Here is a 19691-nt window from a genome sequence, read left to right as displayed (position 1 = left end):
TTCGTCTCGCTGGGCCTCCGTTCTGGTATCCTCGTCATCGATTTCGATGGAAGTACAACGAGACGGAGGAAATTAAGTAGCTTTTCGAATGTGTCTGCGCACTGATAGACGCCGTTCGCCCGGCGTAACAATAATGTCGGAGCACAGCTCCGAGGAAAACAGCATCATATATTTATCACATAATTTCAGGCTACTGAAGAGTCTACATATTATATTTCGCTTCTCTTCTGAGATCGCTAAAGTGTGAGTAATTAAGTCGCCTGAAGTCGGCGCGCGCTATACCGCTTGAAACTTGGTCAATATATCTCTAGCTGAAAATTTTTCTCCGTCGTCGGCCGAGACCGCACTTCCGTAAGCTCTTATCGCGAAATATCTTGTTCTTGTGTGTATGTGTGTGTGTGTGTGTCTGTGTGCATGTGTAGAATTTTCCACAATTTCCTCTCGCTCGTCCGGCCGATTAAAAACGGCGAGATTTAGTAATTTTTTTCGTACACTTTTTTTTACACGCTCCTTAAACTAGCTCACATTGAAGTGCAACCTAAGCGCAATGCAGACGTCCGAAAGAGATCTGCGGCCATGATACCACGAATAAGAGTTCTTCGCAATTGACCGTATTTACGGCATACGATTCTTATGAAATAATAATCCGCCGATGTGAAAAAAAACGGTCTATGAATAACCAATCAGATTCTATTAATGATACGAACACATGCAACGGTAATACATATTAAAAATTATTTCGCAGTCGGCGACGTAATCGACTATTTTTGGCAGTAAATGATAGGCGGAGATTTTTCGGAGTTTCTCGCGTAACCACGGCCGCAACACAAAGTAACACGTCACACACATTGCATCAAATATTCTAGTGTTTTCTTTCCTCGATCGACGTCTCGTAATTATCTAAGAATCGTTTGCAGCAGACGACACGCGACTCGACACGTGCGCGTCGTCCATTTCTAATCACCTATATTTTACAGACAATCTCTCTCTTTCTCTCTCTCTCTCTCTCTCTCTTTCTCTCGTGTGAGTCATGTCACGCGCTCTTTATGTTTTAAAAAGAAAGGGAACCGACGCCCGAAAGTTCGCTCCCCCGGTTCTATATAGAATCGCTTAATGTCTCTACTCTTATTCTGAAGAAGAAACTAACGTTTATAGTGCTAGAACGATGCGCGCGACGCTCGATGTCTCGGAACTTCTGAACGAGGGTGTGGTTTCTCTTCGTGCCGTCGAAGACGTGCCAATCGGATCGACGTGGCGCCTTGAGCAAAAATTAACGTTATTACAATATATCTCGGCAGCTATACGAAAATTCAGCTATACAACGTTTTTCCTCTCATGATATATCAAATATAAACACCTCGCATATATATGTGTGTGTATATATATATATATATATATATATATGTATATATATATCTGTTGATCGGATAAAGTATGTGACCGTTTAAAAATAGTTCCGTTAAATTGATACAGCAGGTAAATGAAGTGTAACGCGGAGCCGGCGTTTCATATCTCTCCCCCAACGTCTGTCTCTCGATTCGACACAGCTTTAATTTAACTACATTTGCTACACTGAACTTAGCGACCGTCGAAACCGTTAAAATGCGGTTAAGGTCAACCGACGTCGGTGAAACTGGCCAGCAATAACTTGCTAATCCGCTAACAACGTATTATCGATCTGTTAAACTCGCCAGACGCAACGTTTTACTTATTACGGCGCTCAATCGCGGGGTTACGCCACTTTATGTAATCTCTCCCGTGGTATTTAGCGTTTATACGGTCGCGTTTATAATCGCGCGGCTCTCGATCAAAGGCGCGGCGTCGTTCAATCGTCACTAAGCCCGTTCTATACCGTAATAGCGAAACGTAATACTAGGATTTTTTTTTTTTTTTTTTTTTTTATTACTTATTGTCCTCATTACAAAGTGATTCGCACTTGGAATTCTGCGGCCTGAATTCTACGTTGCGCGTGGTTCATTCTCCTTCCCTCTCTTTTTGGTTTTTCTTAATCCACTTCTCACTTTTCGAAATGACTCTCGCGGGTCGAGTTCGATGAGAAATCGTTTGAAACTTTTGCACGCGGGTTGTCACGACGCGGGGTGTAACGACAAGAGTAAAGATTCTCGAGCGCGCGAGAAGATAACGCAAGTATCAAAAGCTCGGGAAACGTAACGCGGCTAATCGCGGCAGTGATTACTTCGATGTCTGCGGAAAGAGATCGAGATCGCGCGAGAGGAACTCGGTCACGTGACTGTTGCACGCGTCACGTCTAAAACTCTTGCGCGTTTCGCTTGCGAGAAATTGGACATTAAGAGATGGAACTTTTTAGATAATTCGTTACATCTATATATTTATGCTTAAAAAGTTATCGAATAATTTCAAGTTCAAATAATAATTTCAGTCTCAAATGAGAAAATTGCATTTTTTTGGCAGTACGTGTCGTGGAAAGTACGAAATATAGTAATCCGCACCGTATACCACGTGATGGATGGTGATGATGTTGTAGCATTGATTTAATCAGTGAAAATTCACAGTAAACATATATATACCGTGCATTTACATCGCTGAATCCGGTCGTTACACGACGTTCTACTACACGCCACCGCGTTTCGACGTTACACTCGATATATATAGAGACATCATCGAACTTCTAATCCTAAGAATCCTCGCTTCGGTCGCTGCTCTACAATTCTCGACACACATCCCCCTGTAATCAGACAACGCCCAGCTCTTCCAACTCACTTGTCGTTACTTCGATTCTAAAACGAGAGATTCATTTTTCTCTTTTTCTCTCTCTCTCTCTTCTCTCTCTCCCTTTTTCTCTTTTTTCGACCGGAACAACCGATAACGGGAACGAAAGCGTTCGTTTGGCAAAAAAAAAGGCGTTTTTTTCACTCGCCCGAGTCATCGAGCATCGAACGCGTTTTCCGATATCGCGGGTGAAAAATCCCCCGATTCTTTCCACCTAACGTCTCCCTGTACACGACACAGTTCTGCGCGTTACGCGGAGGCAGTTCCGCGGATCCTCCAGCGGCGGTGACGACAAGCCCGGTTGCTTCAGGAGAGAAGCACCAACGGGCGACAGAGTCTGACCGCCGATCTATGGAGGACCGACGACGACGTGGACGACGGCGATCGTCACACAGTGGTGACACGGTCGACCTCGACGTAACGCACAGAACTGTCGCTGTGTCAGCATATCACTTCCTTGCCGTCGATTATCGCCGTCTCGGAGGAGATGCTCTTCAAGCGGTGCTGGGATATCGAACGGCGACCGCGCCGTCGGCACACCCGCCAGATAATGAAGACGATCACGCCGAGGACGGTGATGATGACGAGCAGACCCAGAGCCAGTTGCAACGGCGGCAGTTGCAGCAGCATCGAGCAATGCGTGAGCGCCTCATCGTAACCGGAGGGACAATGGGACACCCCGTCGCACCAAAGCGAGGCGTTTATGCATGCGTCCAGCTCCGGGCAACGCTGCTCGCAGTCCCGCGACATTTGCAGGCCCGCTGTTGACGTCACCGACGGTCTGCGGGTCAGAGAGAGGATCGATATAGAAGTCATATTGTTCCCGCTGCGTAACGACGCACTCGTCGCCGTCGCTCGACAACCTCTCCGCTCAATCGAGGTCATGTAACGTCGAGCGGATATTAATTAAGGTGTTTGCCTAGGAAACATTCGAGCGCGGCGCTTCAGAGAAAGAAGATCGTGCAGAATCGCCCCGCCATTACCTACCACGCGACTCTCATATTTCGACGTTCATATTTTTTAAATCTGTGTCGAATTAAGAATTTTTATTACAAGTAGAAAAAGATAAAGCTAAAGTTATGGTTGTTATTTTTTCTCGGCATCGCTCTGATTTGTTTCATCTTCATAATCCCATATTTTAGAAAAAGATTTTAGACAAGTTCGCTTTCACAACCATATCTTCTTTCTCCTTACGAAGGTTTTAGATTATCAATTCACGAGTATTCTGTGTAACGACGCGGAACATTGTAAGCAGTATACTTTAGCTCCGCTGTTTACGTGTAAAAGTAGATAGCGAGAGAGAGAGAGAGAGAGAGATCTCTCTCTCTGCAACTTTCAAAACTGCAGATATACCACGCGCATCTACTGCAGCAATCTTCGTTTCTACGAGATTAATTATTTCGCAAGAGATTGCGAAAGTTACGGATAAGTTACAGCGAAGTTTAATGAAAGGGCTTTAAGAAGGAGATCGTGAAGACTCTATCAATTATACGAGCTTTTTGTTGTGTGTGTCGACCATCAGAAAATACGTACGTCGACTTTTTGCGCGATAATGCTTGATGTAATGTTTCTTAATTTTAAACATCAACGACAACAAGTTGCACACTTAGTTTTTATTTTTCAATCGCAATTCGCGCGATGAAAAGATAGATGTTGTCATGTTACGAACCTTCGGGTGAGCTCCAACCACGTAACCGTGTAGGAAGCCGGTTCTTCCACGATGAACTCGACGGCGATGGTCCTAATCGGATCCTGTCCCGGTGCAAGAATCATCGCGTTGCTGCTGACCGCCCAACCGTCGCTGAACACCTCCACCACGTGATGCCGCGAGTCGGCAGGTGGTTTCGGACACACCGACACGTGAATCGCGCCGCCGGTGTGCACGACGATGCGATTCTTGGTCGCGCACTTGGTGCTGTTCGACATGATTACGCCGTGCAGTTTCACATACAGATACTGACTTGGACCGGGGTCGATCAGCCACGGCTGATCTTCGCAGTTCTTCTGCTGTGAATATTAAAGTACAAACAACGGAACAATCACTCAATCGATCGCCAAAAATCGTCGTTATTTTGTTCGTTGTTTTAATTTAAGGTTTTAATTCAAAAACAAGATAAATCTATTGAAATTGATAATTTGATACTCTTTCAAGTGTCGTCGGAAATCAAGTGACGATTGTTGCAACTAAACGATTTTTTTTATACATCGTTGTCAGAGTAGAGTAGGAACATTCGTCGAACATAATTTATCTTCTTTCAACCGACATCGGTCGATAAAAATGTTTAAGAGACAGAGTTTTTACAGCGCGATCCTAAAGCTCCTCTCTCATATTTACCTCCTCATCTTCGGATGGTGATGTGTATTTAATTTCGCCCGACGGTCCCCTGACTCTGCGTTTTTGCATGCAGGGTGTCGTCTTGACGAAGTCCCAGATGCCCTCGAAGAAGAGGTTGTTGTAGTCATCCAAAGCGTCCATGGACAGAACGGTGAAATGCACCTCGACAATATTAGAGGTGGATTTGATATTGATGGGTAGCGATCGATTTGAGCAGAGACAGTCACGTTGGATGGGCGGCGCGTTCGGCCAGGGTAGATCGAGCACCTGTGAACAAGCCGTTCGGAGAGATTGCTCCTTGATTCCTGTTTTTTTTATCATTCGAATACGTTCAAATTATCACGTTTTAATTGACAAAACGTGACTAAGGAAGGATATTCGCGAACATCCGGTAATTAGAACGTTTTCCCGGTTATATAGAATGAGAATTGCGCGCGCACTTTGGGACACGGTCTTCGAATTGCAATCGCGGATCAATAATATCGCGCGCGATATTGAATTGCGGTCTCGAAGTCGTGTCCCAACCGACTGCCGTATATGCGTTATTAGACAGCGAACTAATAAGACAAATCGCGGCGTGTGTTCTAAGTTTGATTCATGTCGGTATTGACTACTTGGAAACTTGGGAGCCTGTTCGGAGCCTACTTCGATCTTCCGTGTTTGGATTCAGAGATTGCTGATATTCGCTATCGCACGGGTAAAGCCATCGCTGTTAATTACTCGATCAATGCCACCTGTTACCACCAATTCTACGTAACTTCCATCATGTATCTGTAATTCGCATCTGTAATTCGCATTCAGTCTATTGCTCGCGTAACGTCGAGGCTTGGCTCTTCCGATTTGATTTGTAATTCGCAAACCAAAAAAAAAAACAAACAAAAGAAATTGTTTTTTACTTACCATAATTTTCTCTTGCGTGCGTGTTTTTTTGTTTTTTTTTTTTTTGTATCTAATAAAAATTTGCACACATGGAAAAATGAGATATTGGAAAACACGTGCAACATACACATGTGTATAGATGTCTAACAATAAGCAAACCTCTCAGCGCGATTCTCAGCGTGACCTATCGATTGCAAAATTTAATTTTCAATGCCGGAGGTCGCGCAACGGAGCGCTCGTGTACGAAACTAATCGCAATTACCAAGAGTTTCAATTACGCACCTTAACCGAGAAGTTCTCGGAGCCGACGCAGAGCAGCCTATTGAAGTCGGTGCTGCTAACGCTGCGGCAGGTGCGATTCCCATTGAGGAGCTTGTTGAACCTCAGCTTCACCACCTCGTCGTGTTCTCCTTCGAAGCGGTACACGCAGCTGCAAAACCCGTTCTGGCCTGCACTTTCAGCACTTAATTGAATCTACACGCCTCGCCGGCCAGGCAAAGAAGCCGGTTTCAGTGATCGATACTGCAGGAAGATTACGAGGAGCATCGAGCGCGCGTTGAACGCTCGTTAATCGGAAAGCGGCTAAAGTGATTCTAGGGTACGGATCTATAGATCGCGTGGCAACACACGCCGCCACCATTATCGAGTTTCGTGATCTCTTTTCGGATACCAATTATCTCGTCGGAAAAAGAAATTCTTGCCTTTCATCTCACACTTAATGGGAAATTAATATCTTGGCCAAATAACAGTTGCCAGATTTTTCTGAATCGTATAGAATTGATCCTTTTGCGATGGATGTTTTGTGGGTGTGTGTGATATCCTATCATTAATCAACATTATATGTCTCTTAAAATAATTTAAACCGCGGTCTATCAAAAAAATATATATATATATATCGTGTTCTATCTCGGAAATCTGCAAAATGCGCATATGTTTCATGTGTAAGATCGTAAATAAAACCGTTACTCTTTCGAATCTTACGGACAAAATTCTGATTTGTAGAAAGATCTCGGTTTAACGACACAAAGCCCATTTTACGATTGTCATAAAGTCGCGGTCTAACTGATATTTTATCGACGTGATGGAAGTTTCGATTCAGCGGACAGTAATAAAAGAATGACGCGCTCGACGGGGGAATCATACGTTTCGTCGTCAAAGACGGAGTGTATCTACATATTCGTTTTACACATGGCCGGAAATAAATGCCAATTCCGTGCGTCTTGTTGCGAATTGCGAGAAAATCGCGTTCGAGAACGGCGCATACGAGAGAAAAAAGATCATTTCTTGCGATTCTTGAGAAACAGGTCGGTCTTAATGAGCTTTTCACGCTGAAAAATACTGCATATAATTAGCGACTTATTTGATGAACGAGAATTGATGCAAAAAAGGTACGATTTTAGCACACAAATGTCTTGAATGAACAATACGCGGCAACTGCGGATTTTTTAATCGTCATTTAGCGTGACGCGTTCTGATTTTATCTGTTCTCGCAATATGTCATCCGCCAATCATTTGATCGCGAGAAAAAGATAGTAGAAAAAAAAAAAAAAACCGGTATATTTTACGACGAAGCAGCCTAAGCGACACAATGGCCCGTTAATAACGGCCCGCCGCAAATTGACGAATGGTAACGAGTTAACGACACTATTATCGCGACGTTACGTCGTTACATTAGCTTTCGTGACGGTATTCGCGAATCGATGCGGTGCCAACGTCGACGATAGAACGTCATATAATGACAAACTGTCGCTGTAAGTCTATTAGCAAACGATCAATTACGACGGGCCAAATGATATTCGTATCTCGACGAATTTATTGCGCGCGATCACACGCTTAAAAAAAAATTTCGTTATTAATAATATAATAATAATTTCACGAATACACGTTCCCAATCCGTATACTGTTATTGCAGCGAATAGAGATTCAAGATGTGCGTTGTATGAAAAGTTTTCTTTTTCAATTTTTGTGATCTCGATATATTCGATTTACTATCTAACGGCGACGACGCGATCTTACCTTATATTTTTCGATCCTCCGCGACCGTACAGAAATATGTCGCGCGGTCCCTGGAATTTACGATCCGGATAGTTGTCCCGGTTTCGACTGTAAAAGATCCGCGAACACGGCCCTGTGCCGTACGGATCGCCGTCCTGGTGCAGATCGACGAATTCGTACAGAGCACGAAAGTTGACAGGTCTGAAACAGAATTTTATTCGTCGAGTTCGTTTATTTGATAACGAACAAACACACATACGTATTCAGGAGAAGAAATCAACAAAAACAAACATCGGGATTGTAAAAATTCCTTCGTGTGTAACGTCTGTTCAGTCTCCTCGAAATAACGTAATAAAATTCCTGATACACATTGCGTTCACGTTGCGAAGAGATGCGGTAACAACGATCGCGTGCGTGCGATTGTTACGTATCGGCAACGATGCGGGTTCAATGCACTGATAAAGATCGACGAACCCCCGATGGATTGCGAAAGACGGCCGGGGGCCTTGAAGTGAAACGTTGCCACTATCGGTTGTAGGGATGTTATTAAACCGGGTCTGAGCTTATTATTATATAAAGCGTCGCGCCGGTAGGTTTTACCTCGTGCGGAAAGGATTAACTAGACCGTGCGATGCATCCGCATTGCACGTCACTCACCGTCGACTATCACACACCCGAGCACACCGTGTCCACAAACCGATAGACACCTGCTAGAAAATAAAAGAGGAAAGAGAGAGAAGATAGGACGACGATAGATACGTCGTACGTGAACTGATAAACGGATGTACCGCGTGCGAAATGTGAATCGGAGTGTGTCAACCTCCGATGTGAACGTCGTCGTGGAAAAACCGACTCTCTCAATTATTCATCGGCAAACGCCAATCGGGATCGCATGCGCTTTGAAGGATCGTCGGGATTATCGTGTGCGAACAAATGAAAAATAACGGAGGCAAAGCGAATGCTCGCTCTCTCTCTCTCTCTCTCTCTCTCTCTTTGATTAAACGGATTAACTCGTTACAAAGACTGATAAAATTGCGATTTAATTAACATTCGATGGGAGAGAACTGTTATATACATGCGCGCGTCGCAGTTCATTTTTATCTCTAACATTTTCTGTCAGCGAGCTTTGAGATTATATAACGGCGACCTCTTTTTTCTGTGTTCCGCTTTGTAAATTATTTTCCCAAGTAGAAGGCTCTTGATGCGCAGAGAGAGAGGTATAGCCCGCGGGTTTTCATGCGCAACCCACAGATTCGTTTAAATAATTTCTACATTCGCACGGAGTATTACGAATCGAGAAGTAAGCGTAATACTTTTTCGCGGGATGAAGAGGAGCATATAAAATTAAGCAAAATAAGACGCGGCGTCTACCGACATTCCTCTGAATTTTGCCATCTTTCCTTTTCGCGCGTGGGGAACGACGGGAAAGGAGAAAATCATCTCTCATGAATATATATTGTAGGTTGTGCGGAGAAGAGAGAAAGAGAAAAAAAAGAATGAATAAAAGAGATAGAGAGAGAGAAGAGCGAAACGCGACACAGCACGCTGCACGCGGTGGCGAAACACGAATGAAACGTACGGCAGATATTGCGCTTCGTATTGCCATAAAACGCGCACTTCGCTTGTAACGCTTCGGCAGTTCGATGTAAGCGAATCGGATGGAACATGAGATTACAACGAGAGTGTTGGCGTGCCATTTTTCAAACGTTTTACTACCGGTCGGTGCAAATTTCAAATATGCTGCGCTCTTCCACTATCTCTTCTTTGACATTTTTCGCGACAATTCTATTTTCTTTTTGCCCGATCGGTTTTCTTTTGCGTTTGAAGATTGTTTGAACGATTGATTAGTTTTCTTAACAATCAACCAAATATCTTTATGTTTGTAATAAAATATACAAAATGGTGTGTATAAATTTTGTTTCTCTGCACACCCGCGCGATAACAAATCGATTTAGCAATTAAACACTTGCCTGAGAGCCGTCGATTCGACCATGCGCATCTCGATAGTTAAACTGCTGCCGGACGAAACGAAGCTTTCTCCCAAGGAACACGGACGACTTGTGTTCTGCAAGATAGCGTGATCGCAAGTTCTCGGCACTTTGTCCTTGCAGTATCTCGCCAGCAGCGTGGTATTGCTCGCGGGACGCGAGACGGACTGACTCGAGTCGCCCATTCTCTCGGCGTAACGTTGACGCTCCTTCTCACTGGAACAAACGTTCTCCAATTTCTATCGCAAACGTCGCAACTAAGAAGAAAATCGTCAAGAGACATGGAAAATAATAAATAAAATAAATAGTAAAAACGGCGATGTGTGTTATTATATAAATCGAATATTCAAGCGAATCGTTAAAGAAAGAGAAGGCAAGATATATAAATTATTATCTTGTAAACGAGAAGAGAGTTTGGTTTTCGCAAAAAAGTCCTGCAACAAATCCCGCAAATTCTCCAGAAAATCGAATTTTTTCTGCAGCACTCACCAGGCAACATCGTTGCACTCCGACAGCGGCATCATCTCGCCGTCCCAGATCATCAGCGTCGTCGAGCAATCCTCGTCCGTGCTGGTGAGACTGGTGCCCACGTGAAATTTGAGAATGGACAGCCAAACACGGAACTGCGGCTGCGGCTGCCGCGCAATCGGCCTACGCCAAATTGTGCCCGGTCTTTTCTCCGGGAACTTGGGCAATGGACGCGGCGGCGTCGGGCTCGGCAGAGCCGGTCCCGCGCCACGAAGATGGTACAAGCACGTGCTGTTTCTGGGCAGTGAATGACGTGGCGACGCCAGTACGCCGCCGCCTGTGCCCCTCAGCCAGAATTCGCAGCGTTTATTCTTGGTGTAGGTCGGCGATTCGGCGTCCACGAACGTGACCTGAAAGCCGACGCGTGTTTCATGTCGCGTGCAGTCTCGGCGGTGCCGGGCTTCGGCGTTGCCGATTTAACCGCGCTCTGCGGGGTGTCCGAGAGCGGATTGCCGAGCGATCGCGTGTTTGCGGTCCTATCTGATGCGAAATGTATATACTCGCCGCGCGGTGTGTCGTTAGGAAATTTTACGGGATAATACGTCGGTGATATCGTTGATTTTACCCCGCGTAGGGGTTCGTTAAATTTTATGCGCAATCACAACGAGGTGGGATGAGTACCCAAACGACTTTTGATTTTCGTTGATACGGAAAAAGAGCGATAATTTATTCGGGAAGTTCACACTCTGCTATATAGGAAATTAATTACATTTATTTTATTCCTCCTTCCTATATATAGGGTTTTCCTTTTTAATTTGATCAACGCGTGTAGGTGTCATTTGTTACAATAATTAATCAAATAAGGCGTGCGAAAGAATAATTTTACAATGCAGGACAGATTGCATCTAATCAAACTGTTTTCACAAAGTGTATTACGTATCTGAAGTGTTTAATTTCACGTGGGTGATTAAGAAGCGGCGGATAAGTTAGACATTAATTAAGGTGGCTATTATGCAGTTTATGGGGAGAGAGCTCTCACGTACTTGCACTTCTAATTGAAATCCATGTAGGGAATGGGAATGAGGTGGCGTCGGATGTAAGAAAGTGCCATAAGGAGAGGTAGTAAACTCCACGAGAATCTCCGGCCCGCTGCTGATAGTCTCCGGTACCGGCTCCCCGCCGCCACAGAATTTTAGGATCACGGGCTCCCTGGTGGTGTATCCGTCATACACTGTTACGTAATCCTACAAAGACAAATTTCTCGATTTTGCAAAGAGTAGGCGAACAGTAGTTCGAAAGTAAAATACTAAAAAAAATTATGTCGATTGTGTTTTTGACGTTTAATTCGTTAAAGATCGACGCACCGTGTAAAACTAGTTGAAGTTCATCGGAATTTTTTTCCAGCGTGTATTGATATCATTAATCAAAAAAAAAAAACTTTGTAACTTGAAAAGGGTATTAGCGAACTACCTCGAACGAGACGGGAGGGAAACCTTATAGCGCGTTATCGCGAGGGTTTGAACTTGTGCTTTTATTTGATTTCTCCTTCGTATTTTTTTTTCTTTAAATACTGCGTTTTTTTTATTTCTCACTGTATCAATTTACAAGTTTTATGAGTTCTGACAATAGAAATATCTCTACGATCACGACGTTTTTGCGAAAAAAAGCACAGCGCTTATTTTATTTTAGTTTTTTATTTTTTTATTTTATTCTTCCGCTAGAAGATATCACTATGCAAAGGCAGCGCGCGGCTGTTTGGTAGACGAGTCACGTCGTCGACGAGCAAGGTTCTGTCTCTCTCTTTCTCCGTCTCTGTCTCGAATTTATAACGACTAATCCAATTTTCGCGGTAGCTTTACGTACCTGAACGACGTCGCAATCTTGCCAGAGACGCAGTTCCCGGGGTGGCGGCTCGGCTTGAGTAGCTGGTCGCGCCCTTACAGCTACCAATTGGCCCCGTGGCTGTTTCACGTGTATTAAAGCGTGCTTACCCGGCGGCACCTCGTGCTGCCTCACCTACATCGTACACACGCGTGAGTCACGTCTATTTGCACATATTCAAAACGTAATATTCTTCGCATACAATTTCTTATTTTAACTTCTGAGTGCGTTCTCCTGTGTCGCGCATATGTAATATAAATTTTATTTCGCAATCTCGCTCGAAGATTACCACAAAGAAATTTCAAGGTTCTTTTTTCCATTTTTTTCTAAATTAAAAAGTGAAGTTGTAAGTGAAATCAACATATACCAGAAAAAAAAAGAGAAATTTAGTTACATATGTTTATTTATTTTAAAAAATATTAGAATTTTAGATAAATTGCATTTGTAATAATCAAACTCAGATTTGTGCGTGCGGCATATAGAAATAAAATGCATTTTCACATGTCGTTTATATTACTCGTGGATTGATCGATTTTTCGTGACTAATAAAATCCGAAACGAAAGACAGTTTGCGAATCGACTTTTATTCCACAAATCGTCGAGGTAGCTTTACGACGTCGAGTGTAAGTGCGAGATAAAGATCAGAATGGTTGTATCGGAGTTTTCGGAATAAGATGGACCGTCGGTAGAAATACGCCGACAGAAATTGCGAGCTCCGCTCGTAATCGAGGTCTATCTAGTGGAAGTCCCACGAGTGTCTGGCCTGTCTAGTTGCACACGAAGAGAACAAATGGTTGCCTCCAGCATCGATACGGGAGGCCGTAAATTCTACTAACTTCGCGTATTTCGCCTATCGTCTCGGGAATGACTGAGTATCGTGCAACTGATTAGCTTCGCGGCATCGATTTGCGATAACATACGCTCATAGAATATCGACATTATTGTTACCTCTTGTTGTCTATATATATTATATATAGCTTTTCACGATCAATTACAGGATTTCAAGCGAAAACAAAATAAACTTGATTCTCTAATAAGGACTCGAACACAGAAAAAAAGAACGAAAAGAAAAAGAGAAATAAATTTAGACGTTAATGAAGAAAGAAAACCTCACAAATTAAAAAATTCCGTTTCGTTTGGTTTTCTTTTTCAATTGAAATTACGGTGCAAAACTTGTCTTCTCAATCTCTTCACAAAATATCACCGAAATGACATAGCAAACTTTTGGCTGTGCTTGGCTGTTGACCAATTCTGAGCTTTCTGTGCAAACGAAAAATTGCACCGAGGCCAGAGCCTCGTCGCTCGTGTTGATTTACGTGATGAGGAGACGTAGCGCCGACTCGCACGGCACTGCGCGAGATGCTAAAAGGAAATAATGGCCAACGGAAAGGGGATGGGGATTATACAGAAATTTGTCAACCACGCGTGAGAGAGGAAGCGAGGCCATTTTTACAACTTCCGTCGCAGGTGCGTCTGCTTGAAACAGAAATATGAGTCGTGTCAAGGCTCCGGGGAGAGGATTCCGTGTCTGACTATGTCGATCGTATATCACTGCCGCGCATCTGCTCGGCGACGAGCGAATTAATTCGATGATACATCGGCTTAACGATACGTCTTCTGCGTCACGAAAGCATTTCCCTAATGACCAGTTTAGAGGGAATCTCTCAGAAATTCATTTTTCGTCTTGTTACATTGCAGAGACAAATGTTCGAATTATAGCAGAGAAAATATTGTTTATGTAAAAATTTGACTTTCTTATCTCAATGATGATGAAACTCAAAAATAGCAAATTTCTCATGGCGTTGTTTCAAAACACATTTCGATGATATTTGTCGTTTACAGTAACTGCGGTAAAGAAATAGTGTTCGTACAACAACAAAAATCTTTTGTCGGTGACGATTTGCGCGAGTCTTACCGCGTAGTAGCAGGTGAGATTGCGGGGATAGAGACCGGGGAAGTTAGGCGACTGCAATCTGCATTTCTTCCGGTCACAGTCGGTGAATATACGGGAGCAATAAGTCCCGGATATTAGGTCCCCTAAGAACTGTTCCGTGCTCGGCTTCGTAGGCAGCAGTGGCACACGTTGCTCGACCATTTGCACGGGCATCGCCATCGACGTGTTCGCATACTCGATGGACGTGCGCTCGGTCGACGCCGGTGTCCCGACAAACTGCGTTATTCCTGACCACGTGACGATATTGGAATTTTAATAATCGAAAACGGTGAAAAAAAAAAAAAAAAATTAGGGTGCGCACTTTCTGTGACCGCCCTTTCAGGATAGTCCGCCAATCGCGCGAATTAGCAACAAAGCACGTTCGAACGACTCGCACGTCAAATATTTATTGTTGCAGAGAGACACTTTATAACAGTGACAATAATAATATAAAATCCACAAAAGCGGCGAGAAACAGAAGTTAAATTAGATTTTAGTGCGAACGGTGTTCAACCAGCGAAAATGTTTTCAAAACTTGTTTCAAGAGAATTCGAAACGAATGTACGAAAATAAAAGACAAGACGACGCGGGACAAATGTCGAACGTGTTGCGAACCAAACTCTCGAGGAACGTGCTCGAAATCTGTAACCGGAAGCTGATCACCTACCGACGAAGGGATTTCCGTAGCGCACCACCGCGTCGGACTTTCTGATCATCTTGTACGCCATTCTAAAGTCGAAGTTGAATCCTGTCTGATCTTTACTGAGCCTGAGCAGCTTGAGGATAATCGAGACGCTAGGCGTTTCGCTGTAATAAATCGCGGGTCCCCAGGACGTGCCGCACCAGAGCCCGCCGACGTCGGGACGCTGCGCTTCCGAGATCTGCAGGGATCCATCGGGACATCCTTCCGCGGTAAACGACACAAATTTACCTAAAGTAAAGCTGTCGAAGGTCAGCTGCAATCAGAGAAGTGAGTATTTATTGTGAGTATTTAATAACAAGTAAATCATGGAAGTATCGTTTTCTTTTAGAATATATTTCATTTTTACTCAAAACAATATAATTTAACAACATTATTTTTAACGAAAAAATATCCGAGATTGTTAGATTAATTATAATTGAGTTCGTAACATAAGATACAACTTTAAAAGTGACACTTATATTTCTGCACATTTTTTATCTGATGTTAAATATTCATGAATTTTATTTTTCCAAATAATTGTTCTTCATTCATTATTCATATTTTATAAAATTTCATCGTGACATTGACGGTTGAATGATTTCATTGTGGTAGGCCTTCCTTTTTTTACACGGCGCCGAGCAAATAAATTCGCATCCGCGTCATCGACCATTGATCAAACCGTCAAAAATTGATAGTTTGCGCGGGTTTTCATCTGAAAGAGCAGTCGCGCTCGTTCGCCCGTTCGTGCCGCGCGATTAAAATATCGACAGACTCGCTCTGGCGATGATAGAAAGCAGCTTGCAGATACCGGCGAGTCATACACGAGTAAAGTGATATACGCGATTAGAGAACGTGCTTGTAATACAACACTTTATACCTCTAAAATAATTTTGTAATCGATGAGCGAGAGAGTCAAATAATCAACTTGTATATATAAATAGTTTATTGTAATATTATATTATTATATATTTTTTTAATTTTTCAATAAATAATATACTGTCACTATTAAATCAAATTAATTTAAAAAGTTGGCAACTTGTCGACTCGAGTATGTTATATTCACAATTCCACGCGGTGTCTTATTTTACTTTTTGATATATTACTTTTTGACACAGTTTTGTGTTTGCGGTCTCTTTGAGACCACGGTCGCACGCATGCCGTCGGTATAGACGAGATTCTTATGACAGATATGAGAAAGTCGGTAGACACTGTCATGTAAACAATTCAACGGTCGCTCTTTCGGTGCACAATCCAGAAAGTTTTCACGCTCTCGAAAAAAAATTCAACGGCCCGGTGAGTTTTTCAGTTTCACACAATCGTTGAAAAATGCGCGGCTGTTATTAAAAATTCCGTCGTTAATTCCGTTCTTTCGCGGACAAAAAATAATTCCCCCGCGGTTGCTGCGCGAGAAATGGGTGTGCAGATGTTTTCCGGAACGGCAAACGTTTCTTTCGTTCCACGTGTGCGTTTCGAGTGGTTGTGTAATGTAATACAAAATTTATTGTATTAAACGCGTTTCGGCGAGATATTCGCAACCGTTCTCCACTTTTCCACGAGAAAAATAATAAATTTGTTGTGGCTGTTTTTAACGAACGATTCGATAAAAACTTAAATTTAATTTGCTGCATTTTTTATCCCGTGCTGTCTCTCGCGTTTTCTTCATCGAACTCTTCCGCGTACTTCGTTAGTGCTTTAATTAAAATCGGATTCAACGAAGCGTAATTTACTTCAAATTCCTGAAGCGCATTTTTTTTGATAGTTTGCGCGCAAACGAATTATCTCACGTCTCTAATTTTGTATTTTTTTTTTTGGTCACGGTAAATATAAGTAATAACACGAGTGTCAAAATCTTCACCTGCACAATATCACCGAAATCGTCACCCGGCGCGTTGAAGGTCAGCTTGCAAATGTAAGGCACCTTATCCTCCTTCGGTCGATGCAGTTCCAAATCATATGTTTTCCCCACGTCGCCAAAATACGTTTTATTGCAGGCTGTAACATAAGTGTGCATCAGAAAATATATTATATTATTTATACAATACTGTTTATACTATAATATGTCAAGTGTATATGTATATATTATATCGTACGGTATATGTGTTGGTATTATATTTATTATACGTATTATATCACACGACGTATTTTATCAAAGTTTTGTACAAATTGTGTAAATTTGATATCCGATAGCTGTTAGATCGCCAGTAGTAGAAAAGTACGTTGTCCCATAGTGAATTTTCCCATTCTCTTGCCTTATCTTCTCGAAACCGATTTCTTATTGCAGCCAACAACGCCGTCACGACCGTCCATAAATTTTCTTTCGCGAATAGCATTTTTCAAACCTGGAAGTGCACTTTGCAGAGCCGTGAAAAATCGTATCCGGCGGCTAAAAATTTACGGGAAATGAGAGCGGTCGAGAAAATAAGGAAAATATTCCTTTTCTTTTTGCGATTCTTTTTTTATTTTTTAATTTTTTTTCCTCGTCGTAAAGAACAAAAAAATGTCGAATAATCGATATTTCTATTTACAAGAATCTAATTAACATAATTCTTTTACTTTCGACGTACGGTGATTTAACGCAACGAGGTGTAAGCAATTAATGAATTTACATTAATCAACTTGTGCCAGCTCTTTTATCTCTCAACCTCGTTTTACGTCGTTCTCTGATAATAAGTCATTATCTCGTTAATTGTGTGTCATGAGAGTTTAGCTTTCCGCTGAATTAATACTATTCCTATAAACGCGGTCGGTTCAGAATTAACTTACAAAGCACTTAATGTGATCACAAGATTAGAAGACGACGGTTTATAAAAAAAAGACGTTCGTTAATTTCATCGTGATAATCGTGTGCAACTAAAAATAATTTCATTCTCAAATCGATAACGAATTGAAAGAGATATCGTGAAAGAGAATTATGTATTAAATGTATGTGTGTGTGTGTGTGTGTGTGTAAATATTTAAATATATCTTTTTTTCTCTATCGGAGACAGAATTTGAGAAATATCTTTCGATATGTACGAGAGATATTCGGAATATTTCACATCCGCTAAACGGCTGTGTATAAAATATTGCAAAAAAACCTTCTCGCGGAACGTCATAATCCGCAGCGCTGTATTTCGTCAACCGCAGACCGATTCCATCAGAGAGATTACGAGAGGTACGATCCCCCACGGATCGTAGTGCATGCCAAGATAAGGAATTGATGGAAGATGGTAATGAATTATCGATGAGCCGCGTCGTTTGTTTCGTGCTAGGCATTCCGGCTCGATGTTTTGGACAGAAAACGAACGAACGAGGCAGAGAAGCAACCGCAGCCTCCTCCACCCTTCGTTCATGTTTAATATTCTTCGTAGACGCTGGAAAAACGGCGCTCAATCAAAGTCTACGAATACAACCTTTCGCGAAAGGTCGGCGAAAGACACGCACGATCGACGATTCGTGATGTTTTTTCATGTAAAAGCAAATCCTTTGGAGTACCGAATTTATTTATTTATTTAAGGAGATTCTCTCACGCCAATGGACAACCGATAGACGTCAAATCTATTCGAGTCTCCATTGCTGATTCAGAAAACGCAGCGTATTAGTCAGATTTACTCTATAAAATAATCATAATGCTTATTTAAAAATTACTTTCCTCTCGGGATTACATCAACACGGAGTATGTAATAATTTTTTTTTTAACGCTACGCTTCAAAAACGCAGAAAACTTCTTTGAAATATAAAAGATAAAAGAAAGTTATTACACCCCAATATCTAATAATCTTATATAAATCTCTTCACGGAGTTTACTCTTTTTTTTTGTACTTAGACTTTAGTTCATAACATATTGCGAAGGGTCGAAGAAAATCCATTCGCCGAACTAACATATATATATATAGAATAATATAGTTTTCCAACTTTTTCGGGATATCTCGTTTTTGTTCGCAAAGTTGTCCTCTAATCTTTTTCCGTCTTATAAAGCGGAATTTTTTTTAAGAAGAAAACTTGCTCAAGAAAATGATACAATTAAATTAAAAATAGTAACAAATAATGGCGCATTTATTTAAAATCTACTTTTGCAGCTGTTTGGCTAAAAATACATTGTCGGTAAAATTAAAGCTAAAAAAAAAAAAAATAAAAGTAAAAATTAAATTCCCTCTCTGTTATTTTAATAATATCTGCTTTTATCTCTCCGCTGTTTTAATAATATCTATTTTTATCTCTCGTTCTCTTATCGCTTTATGGTAATTTTATTTTTCTTTTTAAGAGAAAATGTGTTACCGCTCATTTCTCGAGGTATTTTACTCCGAGCTACTTTCTCCGAGCTACTCTCACGCAAGTCGTTTATCGCGATTAGGCAAATCGAAAATGCGTTAGGTGATCGACTTGCTCTGGCTTCTTTGCCGCGTATCTCGGAATTACTCCTGGGTTTTGGTTGGTTACACATAGGACTATTGTGAGGCTTCAAGGGCTCATTACGGATGTATAGAGGTTGAAACCAAGGGTTCGCCGAGTAGACGAGGCCACCGTGGAAGCGAATAGCTGTCACGTATATACAATACGCACCGTTTCCAGGCACGGGGTCATTTCTAATCGGAGCTTCAGCTGATTTAATGGGTCATTGCGACGGCGCGCGCGCGCGTTTACCTCAAAACAATCCCTTTAATCGTTGCGAGATTGAGTTGTACAGACGATAGGTAATGACAATCGTGTGTTTGAGGAATGACGCGTTAAATACCATTACAATTTCATGATAACATCTCATACACCCTCACACACACACACACACACATACATATATAT

General features: G+C 42.1%; 1 protein-coding gene across 1 annotated transcript in view; it reads right to left on the bottom strand.

Moving 5' to 3' along the window:
• Positions 1-3156: 3156 nt before the first annotated feature.
• The window catches only part of LOC109851964, a 124240-nt gene continuing 107705 nt past the window's right edge, over positions 3157-19691 (bottom strand). Inside the window, exons 5-16 of the mRNA XM_020422615.1 lie at positions 16768-16904; positions 14898-15186; positions 14213-14478; positions 12280-12432; positions 11460-11660; positions 10438-10826; positions 9931-10164; positions 7982-8161; positions 6248-6395; positions 5087-5353; positions 4421-4758; positions 3157-3532 (exon numbers count right to left, since the gene is read on the bottom strand). Of these exons, the coding sequence (XP_020278204.1) occupies positions 3193-3532; positions 4421-4758; positions 5087-5353; positions 6248-6395; positions 7982-8161; positions 9931-10164; positions 10438-10826; positions 11460-11660; positions 12280-12432; positions 14213-14478; positions 14898-15186; positions 16768-16904 (2942 nt within the window). The 3' untranslated portion in view covers positions 3157-3192. The remainder of the gene's footprint in view (positions 3533-4420; positions 4759-5086; positions 5354-6247; positions 6396-7981; positions 8162-9930; positions 10165-10437; positions 10827-11459; positions 11661-12279; positions 12433-14212; positions 14479-14897; positions 15187-16767; positions 16905-19691) is intronic.

Source organism: Pseudomyrmex gracilis, unplaced genomic scaffold (genome assembly GCF_002006095.1).
Source record: "Pseudomyrmex gracilis isolate BER0280 unplaced genomic scaffold, ASM200609v1 scaffold_22, whole genome shotgun sequence".
In the NCBI taxonomy this organism is placed as follows: Eukaryota; Metazoa; Arthropoda; class Insecta; order Hymenoptera; family Formicidae; genus Pseudomyrmex; species Pseudomyrmex gracilis.
Note: the sequence above shows the minus strand (reverse complement) of the source record. Positions and strands in the feature narration are given on the sequence as shown.